This window comes from Cyprinodon tularosa, unplaced genomic scaffold (assembly GCF_016077235.1).
Source record: "Cyprinodon tularosa strain WSP-4 unplaced genomic scaffold, ASM1607723v1 ctg794, whole genome shotgun sequence".
NCBI lineage: Eukaryota > Metazoa > Chordata > Actinopteri > Cyprinodontiformes > Cyprinodontidae > Cyprinodon > Cyprinodon tularosa.
The window spans coordinates 295,771-316,582 of NW_024039556.1; the positions used below are offsets into that span (position 1 = coordinate 295,771).

General features: G+C 41.2%; 1 protein-coding gene across 1 annotated transcript in view; it reads left to right on the top strand.

Moving 5' to 3' along the window:
• Positions 1–20,812, top strand: part of mcm8 (minichromosome maintenance 8 homologous recombination repair factor) — a 50,834-nt gene that overhangs the window by 26,355 nt on the left and 3,667 nt on the right. Inside the window, exons 12-16 of the mRNA XM_038271192.1 lie at positions 15,800–15,830; positions 15,938–16,075; positions 16,164–16,224; positions 16,588–16,668; positions 20,569–20,764. Coding sequence (XP_038127120.1) covers positions 15,800–15,830; positions 15,938–16,075; positions 16,164–16,224; positions 16,588–16,668; positions 20,569–20,764 — 507 coding nt within the window. The remainder of the gene's footprint in view (positions 1–15,799; positions 15,831–15,937; positions 16,076–16,163; positions 16,225–16,587; positions 16,669–20,568; positions 20,765–20,812) is intronic.

Sequence of the window (20,812 nt, forward strand, 5' to 3'; positions counted from 1 at the left end):
ATACCTTTATTCTTCCAGTACGGAAAGTTTATCACATTATTGCTTTGTAGAATGTCAGGGTTATTCCAGATGGGTGTACGACTGCACGGGATAAGTGATGACTTCGTTATTTTAGGAAATTCCCACCATGCTGTCAGGGAAGAGCTGATGTTAATATTTTTAAAACATGGGTGCCGTTTGATCTTAGAGCTAATAAACGGCAAATCTGAGATTATTATATTACTGCATATATCCTGTTCTGTGTCTATCCAGGGCTCATCTAAGGGATTATGTTTTATCCATTTAGAGATGTATTGTAATCTATTTGCTAAATAGTAGTGTTGGAAGTTAGGTAAATCTAGTCCCCCTCTGTCTTTAGTTTTCTGTAGTGTCTTTAAGCTGATACAAGGGGGTTTGTCCTTCCAAAGAAATTTAGAGATGGAAGAATCTAGAGATTTAAACCATTCAGTTGATGGTTTATTTGGGATCATTGAAAATAGGTAGTTAATTCTGGGTAAGACCATCATTTTAATTGAGGCTACCCGACCCATAAGGGAGATCGGAAGCCATTTCCATCTTTCTAGGTCCTCTTCTATTTTCATTAAAAGAGGGATGTGGTTGAGTTTTGGTAACTCAGCTAATTTAGATGACACAGTAATTCCCAAATATTTGATATTTCCTGAATGCAATTGTAGACCTGAGGGATTCTGTAGAGAGCAATTAATTGGCAGTATTATAAATTTAGACCAATTTATAGAGTATTCTGAGACTTTTGAGAAAGATTCTAGTAAACTAATCACTTGAGAGAGGCAAGTGTTTGAGTGCTGGAGATAAAGTAATACATCATCTGCGTAAAGACTAATTTTATGCTCTATTTTCATGCCTTTTATACCTTTAACCACATTACTTTGTCTGATTGTAGCAGCTAGAGGAAAGCTCAATGAAAATAGCAAAAAGTGAGGGGGAGAGTGGGCATCCGTGCCTGGTGCCCCTCTGGAGACAAAAACTGGAAGATGTTTGATTATTTGTCCTGACACAGGCTGTTGGGAAGCTGTATAATATTTTTAACCAATTTATAAAGGAATTGCCAAAACCAAATTTATGTAGAGTAGCAAATAAAAATGTCCAGTTTATTCTATCGAATGCTTTTTCTGCATCTAAAGACAATATATAGGATTTAAGATTTTTGCTGTAGGAATAATCTATTAAATTCAGCAGTCTGCGTGTGTTAGCAGCTGACTGCCTCCCTTTAATGAAACCAGTTTGATCTGGGTGGATTATGAGAGGAGTGACTTTATCTAACCGTTTTGCTAAAGCTTTACAGATTATTTTAATATCCACATTAATTAAGGATATGGGACGATAGCTGGTCGGAAACATAGGATCTTTGCCTGGCTTAAGCAGGAGACTAATGGTGGCAGAATTCATATTAACTGGAAATTTGCCATTATCTTGAGTTTCTTGCAGCATTCTGTGGAACGTTGGGGCCAGAATGTCCCAGAACTCTTTTTAGAACTCAGTAGGGAACCCGTCTGGACCTGGTGCTTTATTGTTTGGCATGTTTTTTAATGCTTCCTGAACTTCAGCTGTAGACAGCGGTGAGTCCAGGGTCACTCTTTGACTCTGATAATTTAGGAAGAGTTATTTTATCCAGAAATCGCTTGATATCATTATTTGGTGGATTTAACTGTGATGTGTATAAAGATTTATAGAAATCTCAGAAGGCATTGTTAATATCCTCCGGATCCTGTAATATATTACCAATTGAGTCTGTAACTGCAAATATAGTCGTTTTCTCTTTGTTTATTTTTAGCTGATTAGCTGAGAAACTTCCTGACTTATTGCTATGTTCAAAGTTATCAATTTGGAGTCTGAATTAAAAATTTATTTTGTTTTTCAATATATTCGTTTTGTTCTAGTTTTATTTTACGGATTTAACCTAATTTTTCCTCATCTAGCGAGCTTTCTAGTAACTTTATTTTTACCTGTAATTCCTAGACCTTTTTTTGTTCTAACTTTTTTTAATGAGATGAGAATGAAATCATTTTACCTCTCATCACTGCTTTACCTTTAGATGCTGATGTTCCTGGTAAATCATTGCACACCAAGTATGACGCCCAAAAGAAATTAAAAAATTTGAGAAACTCTTCATCTTTAAGCAGTGATGTATTTAATCTCCAGCTGCAGGGCTCGATGTTAACCATCGCCCGATCTCCCGGGGCAAGTAGTTTTTATTGTTGGGAGAGCACAAATTTCATTGCATTTGCCCACCGGGCATGATCTCAAAAAAATATTTTTATCACTCAAAATTACTTTAAAATCACCGACATTCAATGAAAACGACCCAGAAGCGTTGCCGGCCATTTTTGTTGTTTTGTGCACATTCTCGCGTGATTTGAGAAAGCCACGTCCTTTTTCCGCCAGATGGCGTGATTTTTGTCCGGGAATTGGCGTGAATCAGACAAGTTTTTTTCGACTTGGCAGGCTAAAAAACAACAACGCAAAGAAATGTAAGTACAGTAACACACCCACCACCCATTTCACCCACCACCCAGATAACCCCAGATTAAAAATTATCGGTCAGGGATTAGGAAAACTGGCATAATCGTATGCCATGCGCACAGTGTAAATATGGCTATCATATGGCAGTCTTCTGTACAGTGATGCAGGTCATACATTAAAAAAATGTTCATTAAATTTTCTTCTCTTAGACATTGGAGAGGTGCATTTAAATGTTATAGAGCTAAACATGTTAAATTGGTGACCTGTTATGTTATTATTATTGTCTTGTTGCTGCATTTATTTTGTCAGGGAAAACTAATCCTGAGTCAGTTAAAAATCAGGGAATTCTGGAATTATGTAAAACTGTGGAAACCCTGTAAAAAATAACTATGTATAATGATGATTCTCTAGAAAAGTCACATTATTTATTAATAGTATTATCTTGTATAAACATACCGTGACTCTAAAATAAAAGTTATTGATTTGTGACATTGACTTCAGTCTTGTGATTTATCTTAAGTTTTTAACCTGTCAAGTTTTTTTTTGATTTTTAACATTACAATTTATATTTTTCCAAGCACACAACAGTTTAAAGCAAAGTTTAGTTTGAAAAGAATGTGCAGGAAGGATTGAAAAGCATGTTAACACAGTAATGTAGGCTTGAGTTCATTATCTGTCGCATGCAGATACACACCAGGAACCAGGAAACTTAAAAAATACTGAATTACAAAAAACATTTAAAAAACAAACATGTTTCATTGATATATATACAAAAATGAATATTAGGAACTATATTTATCAAACATTATACTGGGCAAGTAAAAATTGTTTCTGGGCAAATGAAATGTGAAAGTCACTTGCCCAAAGGGCAAGTGGTAAAAATCAACCTCTGAGTAGTATTGCATATTTGAAACCTCCTAATTTATCCATCTACAGACATAAATGAAAAGTTGTAGTCTTAATTAGAAAAAATCTAATATTCTTTTTGATGTGCCCTTTAAATTTTAAATATTCAATTAATTGCTAATTAATTTTCCATTACTGTAAAATACAAATATTTTGATTTACTTTCTGAATTAACTCTTCAAATACATCCCCCATTTCAACAAATTAGTTTTTTTTTTTTACTAGAAGAGTTCTGCCTTTTAAGACAGGAAAGTATAGCAGTTAAAGTTGCTACTTGATAAAAATAGCCCTGTGATTCAAATTATAAATTGTATTTGGAATAAAAATGAGAGAACTAGGGGTGCTAAAAAACACATCCTCCAAAGACAGATATTTACATGGGAATGTGGCAGATAATTAATTGACATATTACTGATCTTGCTGGATTTTATTCTGCTTTACTTCCATAAATTGCAGGATCTTCTTTGCTTTATCTTTGCCAGAAGATTTAAACTTTAAAAACCTTGCCCTCATAATTTGCAAGTTAAATTATTTATAAAGTGAATCTAAACGCTGCTTAAGGTAATTCAAATGAAATTAAAAGTAAAACAAGTAGCCAACCTTATCACTGTCTGTAACCTACTAACAAGGTAAGGAAAGCATCAGATGAGCTACCTGAGAAACTAACGGTACGTTTCCCCACTTTAAAACGAAACAAACATGGCCGCTCACCCTGCTGATGAGCTCTCTTCACTGCCATCGAAGGCTCCAACGTGTTTTCTTTTCAGGTGCTGCATCATAACAGTGGTTCTTCCGTGCCATGTTAACTGGTTTTTGCAAAAGTTGCATGTTACAACTTTTTTCGCTTTACAAAGCCCCAAACTTTAGAGGACTTTGCTCGAACTGTGTTTGCGGTATCGGTCATTAGAACAGTTGACGTTATTGCCTTTTGAATACAGCCTTTGCTCACCTGCGGCGCTGGCTCGCTCTGCCGTATTATTTTTTTCCCTATTTCAGTCAAGTGGCAGTGATGACGACGGCGGCGGATCAGGCTTTAATCGTGCGACACAACTAATCGAAGATAAAATTCGTTGCCAACGCTTTTAAAAGTCGATTTTTATCGATTTAATTGATTCTTTGTTGCAGCCCTAGTTGAAAGCAGAACTGAAGTCCAGGAACAGCATCCGCACGTGAGTGTCCTCCTCCAGGTGTGCCAGGCTCAGGTGGAGAGCAGCAGAGATGGCGTCCTCAGAGATGGTGAACTGGAACGGGTGGAATGTTGGCGGCAGACTGGAGACGATGTGTTCTTTAACCAGCCTTTAGAAGCACTTCATCATGATTGGAGTCAGTGCGACAGGCTGGTAATCACTGAGTGAGGTGACCTGAGGCTTCTTTGGGACTGGAATAATGGTGGCAGACTTGAAGCATGCTGGCACTATGGATTGATCCAGCTAGCTGTTAAAAATGTCTGTAAGGACACCAGCCAGCTGATCTGCACACTCCTTATACACTCGCCCAGGTGTGTTATAAGGCCCTGGGGCTTTTTTTGGGTTGACTCTCCTCAGAGTTTTCTAACTTCAGCTACGTCCAGGTTTAGTGCCTCCTCCCCCTGGTGTGGAACAGCTTTCTCTGCTGGAGGCTGTTTAGTGCCTCAAACCTTCCTTGTTCAGTTCATTTAGGACAGGGGTGTCAAAGTGGTTCCAGAAAGGGCCGTGTGGCTGCAGGTTTTCTTTCCAACCGATCAGTAGCACACCAGACTCCAGTCATCTAATCAAGGGAGTCCAATCTGAACATGATGACTTGATGAGATGACTGGAGTCTGGTGTGCTACTGATTGGTTGGAAAGAAAACCTGCAGCCACACGGCCCATTCTGGAACCAGTTTGACACCTGTGCTTTAGGATGTCAGTGTTTGCTGCATCTACTGGGGGAGGGTGTGTAGTAGTCTATGATCATCCGAATGCCTTTCCACATCCTCCGTGCTTTTAGCGATTTTCGAATCTTGCCATTTGTCCAGGGTGGTTGGTTGGCCCGGGTGGTGATGTTCTTTTTGATGCTGACGTCCTCAATGCATTCGTTGATGTAGGCTGACACAGTCATAGTAAACTCATCAGTATTTAATAGTTATCATATGTTGCTGCAGCCTTGAAGATGTTCCAGTCAGAGCATTTAAAGCGATCTTGGAGTGTCTCCATGGCGCCCTCATACCACCATTTTAGTGCTGGATCGGGGCCTCGCCTGATACTGGCATCATTGTAACACTAATTATTATCCCATCATCCATCTTAATATTTTAGAATAGATGCACAAAACTTAAACTAATTTAGTATCGCTGTTAAATTTAGCATAAATGAAGTTGCTTTTGTTTGTTTGGTTCTCAGTATCTTTCAAACAGACTAGAAAAGAGGGAACACATGTTAAGTAAAATTTTTGATTTAAATTATTTTGATTTTCTATGTTTTTTTTTTCTTTAGGTGGGAGAAAACTGGGGTACCCAGGGAAAACCCACACATGGACAAGGATAGGGCAAAACTTAATACACTAATTATTATCACATCATCCATCTTAATATTTTAGAATAGATGCACAAAACTTAAACTAATTTAGTATCGCTGTTAAATTTAGCATAAATGAAGTTGCTTTTGTTTGTTTGTTTGTTTGTTTCTCAGTATCTTTCAAACAGACTAGAAAAGAGGGAACACATGTTAAGTAAAATTTTTGATTTAAATTATTTTGATTTTCTATGTTTTTGTTTTTTTAGGTGGGAGAAAACTGGGGTTCCCAGGGAAAACCCACACATGGACAGGAATAGGGCAAAACTTAATATGAATTTAAATGTTTTTAAGGGATAAAGGTAGAAAGAGATAAAGGGATGATAGGATGAAGGGAAGGAGGAATGGGGGGTGAAGGGAGTAAGAGATGAGGGAGGAAGGGATTAGGGGTGAAGGGGTAAAAGATGAAGGGATGAAGAGAGGAATGGATGAAGCAAAGAAGGGATTAGGAGGTGAAGGAAAGGAAGAGAGAAGAAAGAAGAGAGGGGTTATGGATTTAAGTTAATCCATTAACTCCTTTTAATTTTCAGTAAGGTTTCTTTTTGGGGAACGAAGGCCACAACAGTTCAGGTTGGAGAAAAATGTCCTTATTCTCTTCCAAAAATTATTTTGGGTTTTAACTTTAACTACCTGTGAGGGATCATCAAAGCTTGTTATGGTATTGATATCTTGATGTGACGATCCGGTTTTTTCATATTCTTTTAAGAGCGGCTCCTTAGAATCGCTTTGGTTGTTTATTACCACACATCTGGAACTGGTTGGCGATGCTGGTTTCTGGTCAGAGACCCTAACTGATAATATTTCTCTGGTCTTAGCATAAAATAAATTATCTTTGGGTGAGTCATTGTCTCCTGAAGAGGTCTTAGAGCAGAGTTGGGGTCTCACAGTACTGGGTTCTGAGCATAATTCGGACCAAAGGTATGGGTAGCTTTGAGGAGAGGGGATCCCGCTGGACCAATTTGATGAGGTCCTGTGGTATGAGTGCACGGGCAAGCTTTCTGGGATTTCTCCGGTCTTAGCAGGAAAGAAATTATCTTTGGGTGAGTCATAGTTGCCTGAAGTGACACTGTAAATGTTGTCAGAAGAGGAGCTTTGAGCTTCAGAGTTGTTGGTCGGAAATTCATCAAAATTGGATAGAATTCCTTTGGGATGTAATGATGTGAGTCCCAACCTTTCTGCCGTCAAAAATGTGTAATATCTCATGGCCTCGTAGGCCTCATGAGCATAAGAACTGTTGCTGTTAAAGTCCGACAAGTGGTTCATTGTAATAAAGCTGTGCTCCAGTGCGGCTGCTGATGTAATACGCTCCTGTGGTGTAGTAACTAGCATTTGTTTTAGAAGGTCGATGAAACTTAGTAAATCCTCCCCTTTCAATGGGGTCTTGTGTTGGTGGTCGGATTTTCATCAGGTCATCCAAAGACTTTAGCTTCAACACGGGATCATAATCCCTGAAATCGTTTTCACAAGCAGAGGAACAAGTATAACTACAATGTGGTTCACCCAACATTTTAACAATTGCTGCCAATGTTTCTTCCATGCCGTCATACTCGAACAGGTGTTCTCCAATGTAGAGAAAGATCAAAGTGAGGGCTAGACACCACATATCCACACTGGCATCTGGCTTTATTAACATAATTTCCTCAGGAGGCATGTACAGCAGAGGATTACACCTAATATTTTCCATTTTTTCTATCTCCTCAGTGAAACCCACATCGATTAATTTTACTTTAAGTGACGAGCGGTCTACCAGCATTATGTTGTCAGGCTTGAGATCTCTATGCGCCATTCCATTTCTATGTAGAAAATTTAAAGCCACCAGAACCTGTTGAGCAATAACTCGAATATCACTCAAATGCAATCCACCACCTACAATATGTTCTGTAAAACTGTCTAAATCGATATCCAGCTTTTGAAACACCAGGTATTGTTTTCTTTTGTAGATAAAATCTTCATAAAACTTGACTATGTTGTAGTTGTCCGAACCAAGAGCTTTGATTTTCTTTAAAACCTTTTTTTCCTCAGTTATGTCGATTTCGCAGAAATATGTTGCTCTTTTTATTGCAACAATCTCTCCGGTTTCTTGGTTTATACCTTCAAAAATTTTTGCTGTTCCTCCTTCGCCCAGATTTGCCACAACGCGGTATTTGCTTATTTCTGTTTCCAAAACAAAAGGATTCTCCAAGAATACTTTTTCGCACAATCTCCCACAATCAGTCGGCTGTGTACCACCAGCAGTCAAGAAGGTAATTGAATAATCTTGTAGATCAGAGGTTTTAGAGTAGAGTTGCGGTGTCACAGTAGGGGGTTCTGGGCATAAGTCGGACCAAAGGTATGGGTATCTTTGCGGAGAGCTGTTTCCGCTGGACCAATTTGCCTTAAAAAATGTGTAATATCTCATTGCCTCGTAGGCCTCATGAGCATAAGAACTGTTGCTGTTAAAGTCCGACAAGTGGTTCATTGTAATAAAGCTGTGCTCCAGTGCGGCTGCTGATGTAATACGCTCCCGTGCTGTAGTAACTAGCATTTGTTTTAGAAGGTCGATAAAACTTAGTAAATCCTCCCATTCAATGGGGTCTCGTGTTGGTGGTCGGATTTTCATCAGGTCATACAAAGAATTTAGCTTCAACTCGGGATCATGATCCCTGAAATCGTTTTCACAAGCAGAGGAACAGGTATATCTACAATGTGGTTCACCCAACATTTTAACAATTGCTGCCAATGTTTCTTCCATGCCGTCATACTCGAACAGGTGTTCTCCAATGTAGAGAAAGATCAAAGTGAGGGCTAGACACCACATATCCACACTTGCATCTGGCTTTATGAGCATAATTTCCTCTGGAGGCATGTACAGCAGAGGATTACACCTAATATTTTCCATTGTTTCTATCTCCTGAGTGAAACCCACATCGATTAATTTTACCCTAAGTGACGAGCGGTCTACCAGCATTATGTTGTCAGGCTTGAGATCTCTATGCGCCATTCCATTTCTATGTAGAAAATTTAAAGCTACCAGAACCTGTTGAGCAATAACTCGAATATCACTCAAATGTAGTCCACCACCTACAATATGTTCTGTAAAACTGTCTAAATCGATATCCAGCTTTTCAAACACCAGGTATTGTTTTGCTTTGTAGATAAAATCTTCATAAAACTTGACTATGTTGTAGTTGTCCGAACCAAGTGCTTTGATTTTCTTTAAGACCTTTTTTTCCTCGGTTATGTCAATTTCCCAGACATCTGTTGCTGTTTTTATTGCAACAATCTCTCCGGTTTCTTGGTTTATACCTTCGAAGATTTTTGCTGTTCCTCCTTCGCCCAGATTTGCCACAACGCAGTATTTGCTTATTTCTGATTCCAAAACAAAAGCATTCTCCGAGAATTTTTCACACGGTCTCCCGCAATCAGTTGGCTGTGTACCACCAGCAGTCAAGAAGGTCATTGAATAATCTTGTAGACCAGAGGTTTTAGAGTAGAGTTGGGGTGTCACAGTACTGGGTTCTGAGCATAATTCGGACCAAAGGTATGGGTATCTTTGAGGAGAGCTGTTTCCGCTGGACCAATTTGATGAGGTCCTGTGATATGAGTGCATGGGCAAGCTTTCTGGGATTTCTCTGGTCTTAGCAGGAAAGAAATTATCTTTGGGTGAGTCATAGTTGCCTGAAGTGACACTGTAAATGTTGTCAGAAGAGGAGCTTTTAGCTTCAGAGTTGTTGGTCGGAAATTCATCAAAATTGGATAGAATTTGTTGGGGATTTAATGATGTAAGTCCCAACCTTTCTGCCGTCAAAAATGTGTAATATCTCATGGCCTCGTAGGCCTCATGAGCATAAGGACTGTTGCTTTTAAAGTCCGACAAGTGGTTCATTGTAATAAAGCTGTGCTCCAGTGCGGCTGCTGATGTAATACGCTCCTGTGGTGTAGTAACTAGCATTTGTTTTAGAAGGTCGATGAAACTTAGTAAATCCTCCCTTTCAATGGGATCTTGTGTTGGTGGTCGGATTTTCATCAGGTCATCCAAAGACTTTAGCTTCAACACGGGATCATAATCCCTGAAATCGTTTTCACAAGCAGAGGAACAAGTATAACTACAATGTGGTTCACCCAACATTTTAACAATTGCTGCCAATGTTTCTTCCATGCCGTCATACTCGAACAGGTGTTCTCCAATGTAGAGAAAGATCAAAGTGAGGGCTAGACACCACATATCCACACTGGCATCTGGCTTTATTAACATAATTTCCTCAGGAGGCATGTACAGCAGAGGATTACACCTAATATTTTCCATTGTTTCTATCTCCTCAGTGAAACCCACATCGATTAATTTTACTTTAAGTGACGAGCGGTCTACCAGCATTATGTTGTTAGGCTTGAGATCTCTATGCGCCATTCCATTTCTATGTAGAAAATTTAAAGCCACCAGAACCTGTTGAGCAATAACTCGAATATCACTCAAATGCAATCCACCACCTACAATATGTTCTGTAAAACTGTCTAAATCGATATCCAGCTTTTCAAACACCAGGTATTGTTTTCTTTTGTAGATAAAATCTTCATAAAACTTGACTATGTTGTAGGTGTCCGAACCAAGAGCTTTGATTTTCTTTAAAACCTTTTTTTCCTCAGTTATGTCGATTTCGCAGAAATATGTTGCTCTTTTTATTGCAACAATCTCTCCGGTTTCTTGGTTTATACCTTCCAAAATTTTTGCTGTTCCTCCTTCGCCCAGATTTGCCACAACGCAATATTTACTTATTTCTGTTTCCAAAACAAAAGGATTCTCCAAGAATACTTTTTCACACAATCTCCCACAATCAGTCGGTTGTGTACCACCAGCAGTCAAGAAGGTAATTGAATAATCTTGTAGATCAGAGGTTTTAGAGTAGAGTTGGGGTGTCACAGTAGGGGGTTCTGGGCATAAGTCGGACCAAAGGTATGGGTATCTTTGCGGAGAGCCGTTTTCGCTGGACCAATTTGCCTTAAAAAATGTGTAATATCTCATTGCCTCGTAGGCCTCATGAGCATAAGAACTGTTGCTGTTAAAGTCCGACAAGTGGTTCATTGTAATAAAGCTGTGCTCCAGTGCGGCTGCTGATGTAATACGCTCCTGTGGTGTAGTAACTAGCATTTGTTTTAGAAGGTCGATAAAACTTAGTAAATCCTCCCATTCAATGGGGTCTTGCGTTGGTGGTCGGATTTTCATCAGGTCATACAAAGAATTTAGCTTCAACTCGGGATCATAATCCCTGAAATCGTTTTCACAAGCAGAGGAACAAGTATAACTACAATGTGGTTCACCCAACATTTTAACAATTGCTGCCAATGTTTCTTCCATGCCGTCATACTCGAACAGGTGTTCTCCAATGTAGAGAAAGATCAAAGTGAGGGCTAGACACCACATATCCACACTTGCATCTGGCTTTATGAGCATAATTTCCTCTGGAGGCATGTACAGCAGAGGATTACACCTAATATTTTCCATTGTTTCTATCTCCTGAGTGAAACCCACATCGATTAATTTTACTTTAAGTGACGAGCGGTCTACCAGCATTATGTTGTTAGGCTTGAGATCTCTATGCGCCATTCCATTTCTATGTAGAAAATTTAAAGCTACCAGAACCTGTTGAGCAATAACTCGAATATCACTCAAATGTAGTCCACCACCTACAATATGTTCTGTAAAACTGTCTAAATCAATATCCAGCTTTTCAAACACCAGGTATTGTTTTGCTTTGTAGTTAAAATCTTCAAAAAACTTGACTATGTAGTAGTTGTCCGAACCAAGCGCTTTGATTTTCCTTAAGACCTTTTTTTCCTCGGTTATGTCAATTTCCCAGACATCTGTTGCTGTTTTTATTGCAACAATCTCTCCGGTTTCTTGGTTTATACCTTCGAAGATTTTTGCAGTTCCTCCTTCGCCCAGATTTGCCACAACGCAGTATTTGCTTATTTCTGATTCCAAAACAAAATCATTCTCCGAGAATTTTTCACACGGTCTCCCGCAATCAGTTGGCTGTGTACCACCAGCAGTCAAGAAGGTCATTGAATAATCTTGTAGACCAGAGGTTTTAGAGTAGAGTTGGGGTGTCACAGTACTGGGTTCTGAGCATAATTCGGACCAAAGGTATGGGTATCTTTGAGGAGAGCTGTTTCCGCTGGACCAATTTGATGAGGTCCTGTGATATGAGTGCATGGGCAAGCTTTCTGGGATTTCTCCGGTCCTAGCAGGAAAGAAATTATCTTTGGGTGAGTCGTAGTTGCCTGAAGTGACACTGTAAATGTTGTCAGAAGAGGAGCTTTGAGCTTCAGAGTTGTTGGTCGAAAATTCATCAAAATTGAATAGAATTTGTTGGGGATTTAATGATGTGAGTCCCAACCTGTCGTCTGTCAAAAACATGTGATTTCTCAACGCCTCAAGAACATAAGAACTGTTGTTGTTAAAGTCAGACTCCAAAAAGAAGTTATTCTCCCTGTCCATATTGTCTTTGTAAATATTTGAAAGCATTTTGAAGACTTAAAATGAATCTCTAAAAATGTTTTCCAAAAAGGTTTTCCTGTGTTGGGAACTAGCTCTCGATCAAACTGCTCTGAAACACAAACTGGCTTATGACTGGGCTGTCTTCTATGTATGATATGTTATGACATCATAATGCCCGCCCACTTAGAATGCTGAACATTCTGCGTGGGCGGAGTTGCCAGGTAACACAGAGGGGGTGTGGTAGCTGCAGCATGGGTGAAAGTAATTCGGAATTTTCCGTTTCCAGACCACCTTTGCTCTTCCAGCTGTGCTTGTGCAGAAATGCATCATTGCTCTCGATTAGCTCCAAGTTTGGCCTTCCTCTGCACACTGATGGTTCACATTTGTCGTGCCAAACAGTGATGTTCTGCCAAAAAGTTAACGGCTAAAGGGCTGGTAATATTCCCTCAGCAGTGTGTCGCAGTCAGCTTGTTGCAGATATTTCAGATTTATGCCCAATATTGAGGCGTGGTCTGCGCTATGTTATTCCACGCCACAATACAAGAGGGACAATCAGGGACTAGCTGTGGGTCTAGATCTGGCCGAGGCAGTGAGGAAGTGGGGGCATGTTTGTGTGAAAACGGAGGGACATGAGGGCGAAAAAGTGAGAGGTATATGTATATATATATCTATATATTTGTATATACACTCACCGGCCACTTAATTAGGTTCACCTGTCCAACTGCTCATATATATATATATATATATATATATATATATATATATATATATATATATATATATATACACTATATTGCCAAAAGTATTTGCTCACCTGCCTTGACTCACATATGAGCTTAAGTGACATCCCGTTCCTAATCCATAGGGTTCAATATGACGTCGGTCCACCCTTTGCAGCTAGAACAGCTTCAACTCTTCTGGGAAGGCTGTCCACAAGGTTTAGGAGTGTGTTTATGGGAATTTTTGACCATTCTTCCAGAAGCGCATTTGTGAGGTCGCACACTGATGTTGGACGAGAAGGCCTGGCTCTCAGTCTCCGCTCTAATTCATCCCAAAGGTGTTCTATCGGGTTGAGGTCAGGACTCTGTGCAGGCCAGTCAAGTTCATCCACACCAGACTCTGTCATCCATGTCTTTATGGACCTTGCTTTGTGCACTGGTGCACAGTCATGTTGGAAGAGGAAGGGGCCAGCTCCAAACTGTTCCCACAAAGTTGGGAGCATGGAATTGTCCAAAATGTCTTGGGATGCTGAAGCATTCAGAGTTCCTTTCACTGGAACTAAGGGGCCAAGCCCAGCTCCTGAAAAACAACCCCACACCATAATCCCCCCTCCACCAAACTTTACACTTGGCACAATGCAGTCAGACAAGTACCGTTCTCCTGGCAACCGCCAAACCCAGACCCGTCCATCAGATTGCCAGATGGAGAAGCGCGATTCGTCACTCCAGAGAACGCGTCTCCACTGCTCTAGAGTCCAGTGGCGGCGTGCTTTACACCACCGCATCCGACGCTTTGCATTGCACTTGGTGATGTATGGCTTGGATGCAGCTGCTCGACCATGGAAACCCATTCCATGAAGCTCTCTGCGCACTGTTCTTGAGCTAATCTGAAGGCCACATGAAGTTTGGAGGTCTGTAGTGATTGACTCTGCAGAAAGTTGGCGACCTCTTCGCACTATGCGCGTCAGCATCCGCTGACCCCGCTCCGTCAGTTTACGTGGCCTACCACTTCGTGGCTGAGTTGCTGTCGTTCCCAAACACTTCCATTTTCTTATAATACAGCTGACAGTTGACTGTGGAATATTTAGGAGCGAGGAAATTTCACGACTGGATTTGTTGCACAGGTGGCATCCTATCACAGTTCCACGCTGGAATTCACTGAGCTCCTGAGAGCGACCCATTCTTTCACAAATGTTTGTAAAAACAGTCTGCATGCCTAGGTGCTTGAATTTATACACCTGTGGCCATGGAAGTGATTGGAACACCTGATTCCAATAATTTGGATGGGTGAGCAAATACTTTTGGCAATATAGTGTATATATATATATATATATATATATATATATATATATACACTATATTGCCAAAAGTATTTGCTCACCCATCCAAATTATTGGAATCAGGTGTTCCAATCACTTCCATGGCCACAGGTGTATAAATTCAAGCACCTAGGCATGCAGACTGTTTTTACAAACATTTGTGAAAGAATGGGTCGCTCTCAGGAGCTCAGTGAATTCCAGCGTGGAACTGTGATAGGATGCCACCTGTGCAACAAATCCAGTCGTGAAATTTCCTCGCTCCTAAATATTCCACAGTCAACTGTCAGCTGTATTATAAGAAAATGGAAGTGTTTGGGAACGACAGCAACTCAGCCACGAAGTGGTAGGCCACGTAAACTGACGGAGCGGGGTCAGCGGATGCTGACGCGCATAGTGCGAAGAGGTCGCCAACTTTCTGCAGAGTCAATCACTACAGACCTCCAAACTTCATGTGGCCTTCAGATTAGCTCAAGAACAGTGCGCAGAGAGCTTCATGGAATGGGTTTCCATGGTCGAGCAGCTGCATCCAAGCCATACATCACCAAGTGCAATGCAAAGCGTCGGATGCGGTGGTGTAAAGCACGCCGCCACTGGACTCTAGAGCAGTGGAGACGCGTTCTCTGGAGTGACGAATCGCGCTTCTCCATCTGGCAATCTGATGGACGGGTCTGGGTTTGGCGGTTGCCAGGAGAACGGTACTTGTCTGACTGCATTGTGCCAAGTGTAAAGTTTGTTGGAGGGGGGATTATGGTGTGGGGTTGTTTTTCAGGAGCTGGGCTTGGCCCCTTAGTTCCAGTGAAAGGAACTCTGAATGCTTCAGCATACCAAGACATTTTGGACAATTCCATGCTCCCAACTTTGTGGGAACAGTTTGGAGCTGGCCCCTTCCTCTTCCAACATGACTGTGCACCAGTGCACAAAGCAAGGTCCATAAAGACATGGATGACAGAGTCTGGTGTGGATGAACTTGACTGGCCTGCACAGAGTCCTGACCTCAACCCGATAGAACACCTTTGGGATGAATTAGAGCGGAGACTGAGAGCCAGGCCTTCTCGTCCAACATCAGTGTGCGACCTCACAAATGCGCTTCTGGAAGAATGGTCAAAAATTCCCATAAACACACTCCTAAACCTTGTGGACAGCCTTCCCAGAAGAGTTGAAGCTGTTCTAGCTGCAAAGGGTGGACCGACGTCATATTGAACCCTATGGATTAGGAACGGGATGTCACTTAAGCTCATATGTGAGTCAAGGCAGGTGAGCAAATACTTTTGGCAATATAGTGTATATATCAGACTATGATCTGATTGAAATGTCTGAACTGGCACTATTGAAATAAAGCTTTGACTGTTTTGAATTTGACCTCTTTCAGCTCCCTGTGTCCTGTCATCTACGGCCATCTTGTGAGTGCAGACTTCAGTTGATTTATTGCATGTTTCTGCCCCTCAGCCCTCAGGAAGTGTTTTTGTCATCCTTTCATTTATCTTATTATGTTACTATGCATTACTAGCTGGTGAAAGCTGCCCTGGCTTTGGCGTTATTTGGAGGCAGACAAAAACATACAGATAAGAGCAGTGTGCCAGTGAGAGGAGATCCACACATCCTGATAGTGGGAGATCCTGGACTGGGAAAGAGTCAAATGTTACAGGTACAAAAGAACTGGCAGGAAGTAGAAGTAAAAGTATAAGAGAGTAAAAGCATTGATATGATTTGGGTTTCTTTTCTTCATCTTTAAGGCAGTGTGTAACGTGGCTCCCAGGGGAATCTATGTCTGCGGCAATAGCACAAGCACCACAGGTGAAACGGCTTTAAAATTTAAATCTTTACTTTGTGCCTCTCAAATCACAGTCAGGATAAAACGAATCTCGCCCCTTTATAATTCCAGGCTTTTATTTGAACCTAATAAAAGCTTCTTCACTTTGGTGTTACCCTGTTTAATGAATCATTACAGCATAGAATGTTTTTTTTTTTTATCCACTAAAGGTTTGATTCAAATTGCTTAACCTGCTGAAGCCTATATGCACAGATACATAGAATCCTAGAACTGACAGAGGATGTACCTTCTTTTTACTATAACTGAACCTGTTTTAAATACCATGTTTAGTTCTGGTTGTGATAGTTTGGTTCCATATGTAACTTTCAATGTTTTTGTTTCTGTAGGACTAACGGTGAGTCTGTCCAGAGAGGCAGGAACAGGAGATTACGCTCTGGAGGCAGGTGCCTTAGTGCTGGCTGACCAAGGTAGTAAAAATATCTCTGTTTCAATCAAGCAGTCAATCAATATTTGTCAACTAGAATTTGCATTGTAATTCAATTCAGTTCAATTCAGTTTATTTTTATAGCGCCAATTCTCAACACGTCATTTCAAGGCACTTTATAGAGACAATTCAATCAGATCATACAGTAAGGTTGATTCAAAATGTTCTATTTAAGGAAAACCAGCTGATTGCATCGACTCATTGACTCAAAGGCAATCCCTCACACTAAGCATGCTTGTAGCGACAGTGGAGAGGAAAAACTCCCTTTTAAACAGGAAGAAACCTTCAGCAGAACCAGTGTGAGGGGCCATCTGCTGAAGCCGACTGGGGTTCAAAGATACTCAATCAATCTTTATTGTCAACTACAATTTAGGTTGCAATCGAAATTTCAGTTTCAGTTCAAACCGTTCACCATACTACATTACATACATTGGGGTGGGGGGGCTGAGAGGGGGAATTGATTTACTGAGGCCATGCATGCAGCAGAACGCTGCTAGTAGTGATTCTTATGGCTTGCCAGCTTCCCACAGGTTACCTGGCTTCCCAGGTGCCAGGCAGTTACCTATGGCGCTGCCTTTATCTCTGTGGAAAGATAGGAGCCACATTGGGGAAGGGAGGGGGAAAAAAGCATATTTCACACTTTATGCTTGACAGGATATTGCTTAAGATATCAAAAAACCTCAGCCCAATAAAAGTACATAAAAACACGAGACAGACATTTCAGCAGAGAGTCACATCAGAGGTGGAGTCACATGAAGTCAATCTGACATTTGAGACATTAGTTGTGTGTGTATGATGAATGCTTTCAATATGTTCATGAACGCTTACCACAGGCAATGTCCTTGATGAGATGGAAGTTTATCAACAGTCACTGAGCGCATCCACAGATGTTAGCGGGTACGGGAGGGGGGCAGCAGTTCTTCTGTTGCCCTTTCGCCATAACATCCAGGGGAGATTAGATAAAGGCGGTAGGTTGAATCCAGAATAACACTCATTGTTTTGAGAACAGGCTGCACAGGAATTTCCTTCAGCCTGGAGTCTTTTCTTGCTGGCTCTTTCATTGTGAGACTAATATTCCAAATGTGTTGGGCTTTTCCGCCTTGAGGCGAGCATGCACATGCAAGATATTATCCCATCTCACCTTTGAGTTCAACCACCGCAGCCAGCCTGCGTTCAAACGCACCCAGCATGCGGGTCATATCCTGGTCCCGCTCGTTCACAGCCTTCGTGAGCGTGTCAGCCGCTGCCAGCAGCCTAATCAATGCCCAAATTTCTGCCGACATCCTCTGTAAAAAAAACATTTAAATAACGTAAGAAATATGCTGGTGAAGATTCTGGGGCTGGGGCTGTGCGGGAAAGGACCTCGCCTATTCAGCCAGGCCAACAATCCCCTTTAAGAGGTGGACCCGTTCGTCCGTTCCAATATGCATGTTTCCAAAACTAGAACAAGGCTTTGTTGAGCTACTGTATAAAACCTGGAACTCAACGCTATTTCTGACATTTTGAATTGAAAAAGCTTCCTGGATGGAAGAGAAACGTCTTCAAACTTGGAAACAGTCATTTATTGTTAAAACAGATAAACCCTATTCAAATTGTGCGGTCTTTGTTGTCATAAAAAAATTTTTTTTAAATGCATAAAAATTAAAATTCCTTAACTGAAAAACGGTGGCTTTCTTTAATCTCTTTTTGGTTTTTTTCCAACCATGTTTCTTCCAAAAAAGTTCAGCCAACAGTTTGGCATTCAGGTGGCACAAAAACTACAATCAGCTTTGCTGTTAACATTTTTCCACTGACTTTTAAATTAATCTGAATCAGTCTTCTCTCTAATTCAGATCTGAATTGTAAACAGAACTGCCTTTTCCTAGGTTTTTTTGCAGGTATACAACAGCCCAACTCTCACTAAAGCCCCTGTCACACCTTGATGATTTAGACCAGCGTGTTCTGGACTTATGAAAAGTCTGGCAAAAACGCTGCCATAAGTTGGATAAGGTATGGATACGTATGGATAAGTTATGAGTAAGCAGAAGCTAGTAGGACATGCTGAAGCATGCCATAGGTGGGCCATAAGTTCCAGGTTAGTTACCTGATCATTGACATACTCTGATTGTAGGGGTGGAATGGTTCACAAAATCCACGGTTTGGTTCGGTTCACGGTTTCGTTTTCGGTTCGGTATATGTTGATTGTTACCTCGAAATCCCATAAAAATTAATGAAAAAATCCCCAACAATTTATGAATTGTAATTATTTTTAATGATCCGCGGAAACCCTGCATCATTTCTGCATGTTTTGCTGCTTTGAATTTAATCATCTGGCGCATGCTCTCTACCATCTCCAAGGAACTCAGAGCAGAGCGGACGGGAGCCACAGCGGAGGCTGTAGGCTTTGCTTTGAGCAGCCGGTCTGGAGCGCAGCGGGGCGGAGCGCTAATGGAGTATGAGGGAATTTCGGGGTTAGCCTGACATGTTGGTCATGTTGCTGTTAGCATAAACAAAACGTGTTGCACAATGCTTGCGCACTGTTGCACTTTTATCCACATCTTTCTTTCCGCCGTCATCGTAGGTCACTCTAAATGCAAAGTGGTCCCATACAGCAGACCTATAAATTGCTGCTGCCGCGTCTTCCAACTCCAGTTCTTTCCCACTCGCCATACCCACACAGTTCTCCACAACAACTGATTTTTTCCCTGCTACACCCGGCTACGCTGCTTCGCTTCTTCTTCTTCTTGTTTACTACTGGTGGTTGGCTTTGGTCGCAGTACCGCCACCTTCTGCTCTGGAGTGTAAACGCTTCGCCTATGAGAAAAAGGAGCAGCGCATGAACCGAACGAAACACACGTGAACCGAACCGAGACAGTCGAACTGAACGGTTCGGACGGTTTTCATAAACCGTTCCATCCCTAGTTGATTGTAAGATACTCATAAGTTGGGGTGTCTAGCTTATCCAAAACCTCTGAGTACCTTGTGCTTAACTTATGCATAACTTATCAAGTACTTATCTCCAACGCATATCAACGTATCTGAAGTGTTACAGACGAGCGCTAAACTTGTAACTGCTCGTAACTTCCAGCTACTATATAATGCTGTATTGGCAGTGTTTTGGTATAAAGGGGGTTCACAGGAGGAAACTGTCAGTTCTTCTCCAGACTTCATCCCCATCATAGGGTGAGCCTAACCTTCTTTCTTTCTTTTCCTTTTTAATTTATTTAATTTATTTATTTTTTTTTGGCGGCGGTAAACAGCAGCTAGGTTAATACGGCAATCAAAGACATGTTTTTATGCAGACCGGGGGCCTCCGGGCACATTACTGCCCCCCTCAGGCACATCACTGCACCTGAGCTTTAACCAATGCTTCATAATGGCCATGAATTGTGCATTATTTCATGAGCATTACACTGCCGTGTGTTATGCATAAGTTAGGCTGTCGTTGGACAAACGCTCTGGACTCGTTATGAATACTCTATGTATACGCCCAAAATGTAAAAAAAAATACATAGAAAGTTCAGCGTATGCCAGCGTTTTAGGATATTCTTGGACGTCAGGCATCCACTGGCTTAATCGGCAAGGTGTGACAAGTCCCTGAGGAACGAAAAATCCCTGAGAGGGGTAATCATGGTAACATAGGGATCAGGGCGGACGTTCAGTCACAGCTTCATTCTGCTGGCAGACAGGCTGGTTCATTTTGCAACAGCACTGTGATGCTGGTTTCCTCTAGGAGTTGCAGGTCTAGCGCCACTAGTGGGTGAAGTTACAAAGTGCTGCTTTAACACAACTATTGGTGTTTTTTTCTATAATTTCTATAACATGTCTTTATAAATTGTAAAAGTCTGTGTTGTCTGTTTTTAGTAGACAGCTTATATCTGTCAGTTTTCTTTGTATCTTTTAGGTCTTTGTTGCATCGATGAGTTCGATAAGTTGGGCAGCCAGCAGCAGGCTCTGCTGGAAGCCATGGAGCAGCAGTCAGTGAGTCTGGCTAAAGCCGGCATTGTCTCTTCTCTGCCGGCGAGGACGTCTGTTGTTGCCGCTGCCAACCCCATCGGAGGGCACTACAACAGAGGGAAGACCGTCTCAGAGAATTTAAAGTCAGTTTTTCTAAACAACACCGGTATGGTTTGAGGTGTTTGGAAGGT